This window comes from Giraffa tippelskirchi, chromosome 3 (assembly GCF_054371585.1).
Source record: "Giraffa tippelskirchi isolate mGirTip1 chromosome 3, T2T-mGirTip1v1.2.pri, whole genome shotgun sequence".
Classification (NCBI taxonomy): Eukaryota; Metazoa; Chordata; class Mammalia; order Artiodactyla; family Giraffidae; genus Giraffa; species Giraffa tippelskirchi.
This window is the reverse complement of record NC_137277.1, coordinates 146,392,108-146,400,220: the sequence shown is the minus strand read 5'-3', so window position 1 is coordinate 146,400,220 and position 8,113 is coordinate 146,392,108. Positions and strand designations below refer to the sequence as shown.

At 57.2% G+C, this 8,113-nt stretch overlaps 1 protein-coding gene across 1 annotated transcript in view; it reads left to right on the top strand.

The window, feature by feature from the left end:
- Positions 1-3,298: 3,298 nt before the first annotated feature.
- Positions 3,299-8,113, top strand: part of SATB2 (SATB homeobox 2) — a 199,157-nt gene continuing 194,342 nt past the window's right edge. The window contains exons 1-2 of the mRNA XM_081577716.1: positions 3,299-3,318; positions 7,755-7,982. Of these exons, the coding sequence (XP_081433842.1) occupies positions 7,814-7,982 (169 nt within the window). The 5' untranslated portion in view covers positions 3,299-3,318; positions 7,755-7,813. The remainder of the gene's footprint in view (positions 3,319-7,754; positions 7,983-8,113) is intronic.

The following is an 8,113-nucleotide window of genomic DNA, read 5'->3' as shown; positions in this document are numbered from 1 at the left end:
GACTTGGGGGCGACTCGAAAGGCCGGCTCCGGGACGCCGAGGACGGAGCCGGCGCAGCACGTTGGGGCCGCAGCCCACGCGGTGGCGCTGTCGGGAGACGACGCCTGCGCTCGGGGCTGGGACCCCGGCCGTGACCCCGGGCTTGGGAGTGAATGACTGGGCTGCCACGACGAGTCGAGCCCGCGGGTTTCTTCGCCGCCTCGAGACTGGGGTTCGGAGATGGGACCGACCGACCAACTTCTCTTGGCTGGCTCGGTGTTTCCCGACAGAAAGAAAACGCGACTCTGGGCTCCATTCCCGGCCTCCCTGGGTGGGGACGCGGGGGCGTAGCGGTGACTCCTTTGGTGTTTCGTTTTCTTTACCCCTTTGCCTCGTTACCCCGTGGTTGAAAATCGATTTCTATTTTTTAAAAGAAAAACTAGATTATCAGGCCAGTCGTTGTCTCGCTGCGCGGCTGCAGAAGGAGATCCAGCTATTAAGCGCCAGACTCTGAAAAAGAATGAAGGGATCCGGGAGCCCCGGGGGCGCTGTCGTTTGTCGCCGGAGCAGTGAACGCTCGGTGCCCGCAGGCCTTCCGCCCTCCCCGGCTTCCCGACCCGCGGCCGCGGCCAAAGCAGACCGAACCAACAACTCTCCTTGGCTTCGAAACCTGTCCGCTAGTTTTCCTTGCTTAGGGTAGTCGGCGCCCCCACCCCCACCCCCCGAAGCCCTCTCCCCTCCGTTCCATCTGAGACCCTGGTGCCGAAAGCTCCGCGTCTTCTACCGACGCAGCTGCAAGCTTCGCGCGTCCCCTCCCGCCCTCGGGACCTCTGCACTGTTTATTCCCCTGACCGCCCCCCCCACCCCCGCCCCGACCCTCTGGCATCTTGAATGTCCCGCCGCTCACCGTCTAACGCGCACTGGTCGCCCACCAACTTTCCCCTATCAGCCGTCTCCCTGGTACGCATCTCGCAGTCTAGGCCTGAGGGGCTTGTTCAGGTGAGTCTAGGAGCACACGTCCACTGCCCCTGCCTTGGGCGGCCCGACGGCCGCCTCACCGCTCCGCCCCTCCCAGGCCCCTGGAGCCGCTGCGGGAGCCAGGAGGGATTTATCTTTGCCTGGCGCGGGTTTGGGATTTGTCCGGCTCTGATGCCAACAAGGAAGGCGTGCGGATAACAAAGTAAGTGTCCCCCGCCCCTGCGCTCCGGCCAGTCCCCAGACGCCTCGGGGGCAGCCTAGAAAAGGGCAGGAGCCCACCCTGGTCGATCGGTCCTTCTAGGCGCGTTCCCCGTGGAGTGTTCTGGCCCCGGAGGCCCTTTCCCCCTCGGCGCATCCAGTTTCCAGTCCTAGCCCCGCGCAGTTAATGCGGTCTGCGAAAATGTTGGTAGCCCAACTCTCCTTGGACCGTCTGCGACGGAAACTGGCTTTAGAGCTGGTGTGGGATTCAAGTGAAAGGAACGATTCTCTCCCGCCTCCTTTCGCCCCCAGCAGAGCAAGCCCCGGACTGGAGGGAGGTGGGGGTGGAGGAGAGGCAGGCCCGCGTGGGTTCCTAGGAGCCGTCGAAGGCAGTTGACAATGGCCATTTCTATAGAATTTCCCCACTGTGCTTTCGGGAGTGGAAGGAGAACGCGGCACAACTTTCCCGTGTTCTCTTAGATGTGGCGCACCGCGGGGAAGTGCCTCTTTGCTAGGGTGACCGGACCTGAAATCCTGGGAGCCTGGTGATGGATGCTGGATGATGGTCGGGGCCACGGCGCACGACCGGGAGCCAGAATCCCACGCCCGGCACCGGCACCCTGCGCTCAGGCAGTCGGGCCTAGTCCTTCCCGCGCGGGCACTAGGGAAGGAAGGTTGGCCAGAGCCGAAAGCTAGAACAGCAGAACCCTTGGAAATCAAGAAATCACGAAATGTTGTCATTAACACTGCAGGCCATAAAAGAAAGGGGAAGAAAGGCCTGGCAAAAGATAGAGAGGGAGAGGGAGAACACGGAAATGAGAAAAAACATACATACTTAAGCCCAGCGTATAAAGACCCGTTGATTTTTAAAATAACAAATCTCAGTGTGATTATGAAAGACAGACGACCTTTGACTAAATGACATATGAAAAAAATTGGGAGTGGGGGAAGAAGGGGGGAAAAAGTCTGGGTAGATTCCCTACGAAAACGTCAGTGAGAAGCAATCTGAGGGATAAAAATGTCCCTCAATGTGAACTTTATGCTTTGAGCACTGGAGCAAGCCATCCTGTAATGTGCAAAAATGCGTTTAGGATCAAATTTTTTTTAAAAAAGTAATTAAAACCAATTCTTTTCTTAAGTGTGATTTTGTTTTAAAACTGGAAATAAACCACTTGAGGAATATAAAACAAAACCAAACAAAACTTTTGAATCATCATAATTTATTTACTGTTTTAAAAGTAGAATATCCTAGCAAAAGGTAAAAACGTTATTTAAAATTTCTTATTGTCAAAATTAAACATGCTGGAAATAATCGCTTACTTCAGTTGAAATAAAGTCAATACAAAAGTTGTGCAGTAAAAAGCTCATGTAATTTGAAACAGAAAAGGCCTTTATTAGGGACAAAACTCAAGGGAGGGGGAAAAAAACCCATTCTGGGCGTATATCATAAAATTCCCTAGAATTCTTCCCTTTTAAATTGAAAGAAATTTGTAAAATCTAAACACCCATCTCCAAGCATTCAAAATACATTTCTGGTTATAACTCATCGTATTTGACATTTCCTTCTATGTTAAATGAAATTAAATTTTCTTTAGTTCTTTTGCCCAAAACGATAACTTTCTTCATTATTAAAAATGGTCAAGAGTAAACCCCAACAAAGAGAAAATCAATGAGTTTAAAAGAGTGCAGAATCTGAAACTAGCCACAATGTACATTTAATTGTACTTAATTGTAAACTTTATTTAAGTCGCCCTTCTCAGGGGTTTAATAATTTAGAATCAATAGTTCCTTTCAAAACATAATAAAATATTCACACTTTATAAAATATTAACCGATTAACAATACAGCTGTGTTGTTCATAAGAGTGTAACTGAAGTCCCCGTAATCATGCTGTTGACATAAGCCTGTGCGAAGTGCTCCTTCGCAAAATGTAAATGAAGATCTTCGGACAGTGGTGTTTATAAAATAGCTCATTAATGACTTAAGATTGAATCGCTCCAACCATTCGCATCATCAGATATAATAATAGTGACGAATCAGACAGGAAAGATCCTGGCTAAACGATTTGCATTTTTTTCCAGAAGTACTGAAGTCCTAATATCACCAATTCTTCTAAGTTCCTGGACATTGATCCGGAGGAGGATTCTGCAGTTCAACACCAAGGTAAGGAAAGAAACAGCATTATTATCGTTGTTAAGGTATTAATAAGAAATGCGCCTTTCCCCATTTTGAAAATGGGCTTAAACTTTGACAGTGGTAGTAGCTGGTTTTTGCAACACCCCCTTCCCATTCTGACTTGATAGTACAGATTTTTTTAAAAGTTTGTCGATCGAACTTACAGTTTTGTCTCTTTGCAGCCCCAAACCTACCACCACGAGTTGGTTTGCTTGAGCACTTTGTTCTCACAGACTCCGAACTGTGCGTTTTCTCGAACCCTTTCTTTTAGGGAGGTAGGAGGGGGATGAGGTTTGGAGGGGGTAGGAAACCGGGAAAAGAAAACGCAGCCTAAAACTCCCGGTGGCTCCCCGAAGGTTTACTATCCATCTCGCTTTCTTTCTTCGCCCGACTCCGACCGCCTCCGGGGTCGCCAAGGGCTCCTTTGGAACTCGGTGGGCGGCGACTGGGTGCGGGGTCCTCCGGATTCTGGGCTCTGAGACTTAGGCCGGGGGCAGGTTTCACTTCTGGGACCCTTTCTCTTCCAGTCTCTCCCGCCTCCCCGTTCCCTGTTTTTGAGGGGAGGCTGGGTGCACACTGCTCGCCGGTTGGGTGCGGCGAGTGGACAGCGACCTGGCCCTGGGTACCCGAGGCTCAAGCGGCTTCCCGCTGCGGGTACACGCGACCAAGATTTCCATTAACAGCCCCCCGAGCGCGTTTCCCGAAATCGAATATAGTTTGGCCCTCTGGCGCCGCCGTAGAGTCAGCGCTTCTTAAGGGGGACCGGTGACTCAGGCGACGAGATGTGGGGGGAGGTCTTGGGGTCCCCGGCGTCAGGAAGGAGAATCAAGGTGTGCGGGAGGACGAGAGGTACCGCCACCTCAGGAGGCTTCGCTGGCCTCAAGACGGGAGGGGACGCGTCCACATTTTCCCGCCGCAGATCGGGACCGCGAGTGTCACCTGGCGCCCCCAGTGTCTCGCGGGGGCCGCGGCTTCTGCCCACGTGCTTTCTTTAAGGAGGTTCCGCGTCCAAGAGTGATCTTAGGGACAAAAGCGCGGCCAGAGACCGGCCTGCTCAGCTAGTGCCCGCGCCACCTTAAATGAACACCGCGGCCAGAGCCGGGCTACAGGCGACTGCGGCCGCGGGAGTCCGCAAAAGTTTGTGGCTCAGTTACGCCTTCGCGAGACCTGCTGGGGACGCCCCCGCAGGGCCTCCCCCGGGGTGGGGAGGCCAGGTCCTTGCCGCACAGCTCTGCCTGCGCTCACAGCCTAGGGCCCGAGCGGCTTGGGGTCCCAGGAGTCCCAGCCCAGCAGCCAGAAGACTGGCAGCCCCACCGCCCTCGCTGCCACCGCGTCACGGCCTGCAGGCGGCCCGGGCTGCGCTGCTCGAAATGTCGCCGGCGCTGCGAGCGGTCCAGGGACGTCATCCAGGGATGCCCCCCGCCCCGCGCACCCCCTGCAGCCCTCTTCCCCGTGCCACCCGCAGCCCGGCGGGCAGTGCCGGTGCGCCTGCCATTTGGGACACCCGGGCTATTGTTCTGGACCCACGGCCGTGACAGCTCTGAGCGAGAGGCGGCCTTCCCCGCGCGTGCGGCGGCGCGGCGGGCCGGGACGGCTGGCTCCGCGCGGAGGGGGAGCTCGCAGGCACCGGGAAAAGTTGTTCGGAGGGGCGGAGGCGGTGGGTGGTGGGCGGAGGCGATGGGTGGGGGAGGCGATAGCCCTCCTATCTCCAAAGTCGAAAGTACTCCGCGTAGTTAGTAGAACCCGGAGCCGAGGCAGCCGCGGTTGCCTCCTGCGCGTGGGTCTGTGCCTTCGCCGGGAGACCAGGCAACCAGCGCCAGCCTCGTCGCCGCCGCAGCCTCCGCGCCGAGACTAGTGCGCCTCTGGGCTGGGCGAGGCGGCCGCGCCCTGGACCCGCCACGAGGAGGAGGAGGAAGAGACCCTGGGCCGCAGCGCCCGCCTTCACCCGGGCGCACCCACCCACCAGCCGCGGCCACCGCCTCGCGCGGCACTCGGTTCCCTGCCATCGGTCCTCCGCCGCCTCGCGCGCGCGCGCGCGGTCCTCGCCACACGGCTCTCCCACCGCCGACTCTCTCTCTCTTCCTTCTTCTCCCTCCTCCCAGCTCTCCACCCTCCCCTCTTCAGTCCCTCTGCCTCCTCTGCAGCCCCGCTGCTGTTGGGTCGCCTGGCTCACAGCGATTGATTGATTGATGTTTAATTTCCTGCCAGGCGGGGCCCCCCTCCCCCCGCAACCTCCCCGGCCCTCCTCCTCGTCCCCCACTCTCCTTCAATGCGGTGGACCAGTCTGGCTCGGGTTTAGATCTCTCCCCCCCAACCCCCATCCCGAAATAACCCAGAGACTTCCCCTACCCCCACCCCAAATTATTATTTTGAAGGCGCTAGATCTGGGGACGGAAAGGGGGAGGGGGAGAAATCGGAAACCGAGGACAACCCAAAAGGACTCACTTTGCTTGATGACTCAACGCAACTAATAATCATCTCCCTCTCACTGTGTCTCCCTCTGCGGCTCGTCAGTGAGTCCGGCTCCGGCTGCTGGCGGCGGCGGCGGCGGCGGCGGCCGAGAGGGGAGAGGCTGGAGGTGACAGCTCCGGCGGCCGCCGCTTTTGCTCCCGAGCGCGGTCCCAGGTCCCTGCGCCTTCTCGATTCTCAGTGGCACCGGCCCTACAGCTTCTTCGGCCGTACCTCCTCGCGAGCTAGCGGCCCCGCGAAGCTGCCGTCCCGACCCGCCTCCGCCGCCTCCCAGTTCTCAGCCCTTTCTCTCCAGAAAGAGTCTCCTTCCCGAAGGTGTGAAAAGGCTTTTTCAGCCTCCTTCTCTCTTCTCCCCTCCTCCGTCGCCTCCTCCCGCGCTCGCTCGGGTGCCCCTTTAGAGGAGCCCTCCTTTCCCTCTACTCCTCCCTCTTCCCCCCACCCAACCCCCCCATCATCATCATCCTCATCATCATAACAACCATCATCGCCGCACTAAGAAGACACCCTGACCCAGGACCTTAACCGTTTGGACCTGGGAAAGAGGAAAGGGAAAAGAGTAAAGAGAAAGGAAGACTAGGAAAATACTGCAAAGCAAATCACCAGAAACTTTCCACCCTGGATTCTCTACTTTTGCTCCATGGACAGAGCCCCAGCCAGCCAAGTTACAGACAGACTGTGAGCAGTAAGTACTCAGGGCGAAGGCGCCCGCGCCAAACTCGGGAGTCCGGGGAAGCCCCGGGTCCGGCTAGGTTCCCTCCCCGCGGCTCTCGCTCTCTCGGACAGCGCAGCGGAGGGAGTGCGGGCGCAACCTTCGCCCTCAGCCCTCGAGCTCAGCCTCTGGCATCTCTCGCATCCCTCCTCTCACCTCCCCTTTGCCACCCCCACCTTGTCTCCTCGAGCCGTGGCGACGCGGCTTCTCCCACAACCTGAGCGCCCGCGAGGATTCCCAGCGCACTTTATTGCGCCGGGTTCCAGCTTCTCCGGGATGTCAGTGACAATGTGAGTGCCTTTTCATCAGGTGTTTCCTCCTGCGCCTCCACCCTCCCAAAAATCCAAGGGTGCGGAGATCTGCGGGCTCTGTGAGGAGCGCGCTGCCAGCCAAGCCACCCAGATGAAAACTTTTGGAGATTTAAAAATTGAGGTTGATGAAGGCTGCTCCTTTCCGCACCTAATAATTCAACTGCTGTTTGCTTTTGTATTTTATCCTGAAAAGCTTTTGAAAGCAAAACTCAGGATCGGATGAAGATAACGTTCCAAAATAATAACGATTGTAGCCCCCGCCCTTGAGGTGAAGGTTATTCAGATTACTCTGATCAATATCCCCAAGTGTTTTGGAATGCTTATTAATGTGGAATTAGGGTTGATTTTGTGCAAAGTGTGTGTGTGTGTGTGTGTCCCAAGACGTGCTCGGGAAAGGTAAACGGCGGGGATTCAAGGGTCTTTTTGCCAGGCCTTTGCCCGGCAGGGCGATTCAGAGCGCCTTCACCGTGTGGTTAATTTGTTTTCTTATGGACTTGTGTGCACCCCCACCCCTCCTTGAGTGCGTGAGATGTCTTTTTATGAAGTTCATTTCTTCCGCAACCCTGAACCTCCCTCCCCCCGACAGCAAGGCCGTCGCACCCGAGAACGGGTCATGCCAACCCTGTCCCAATGAATGGATCACTTCTGGGCTCCCCTGGGCGAGGGGCCGGACTTCGTGACCAAGAGCTAACTTCTGGGAAGCAGCAGGGTCGCGGCACCCCAAGTTCTGGGTTTGCTATGGGCCACCCACTGTCAGGTTGGGTCCGGTTTCCCCGGCCAACCGAGGTTCGGGTCCCTCGGGCAGCGTGGGAGGAAGTTTGGGTGGCTTTGGTGAGGCGCGCTGCCCCACTGGCCTAAACGTCTATCACGTGTGTGAGCGGTTTTCCCTCTTTTTTTTTTCTTTCCCTCCCCTTTCCCCCCCGCCCCCTCCCTAGGTCCCTGCGCGTTTTATTGCGACCTGCCGGTGGGAACTTTGTCTCCAAGTCGGAGCAGCATGGAGCGGCGGAGCGAGAGCCCGTGTCTGCGGGACAGCCCCGACCGGCGGAGCGGCAGTCCCGACGTCAAGGGTCCTCCCCCGGCGAAGGTGGCCCGGCTGGAGCAGAACGGCAGCCCCATGGGAGCCCGCGGGAGGCCCAACGGCGCCGTGGCCAAGGCCGTGGGAGGTAACAGCCTGGGCTGGGAGGCGCGCGCAGCCCGCGGCCGGGGCGATCAAGGCCTGGGTGTCAGGGTTCAGGTTGATTAGGCGCTGTCGCGGTGTAGGGTTACAGGAAGTGAGTTCCAGGTTGCCAAATAA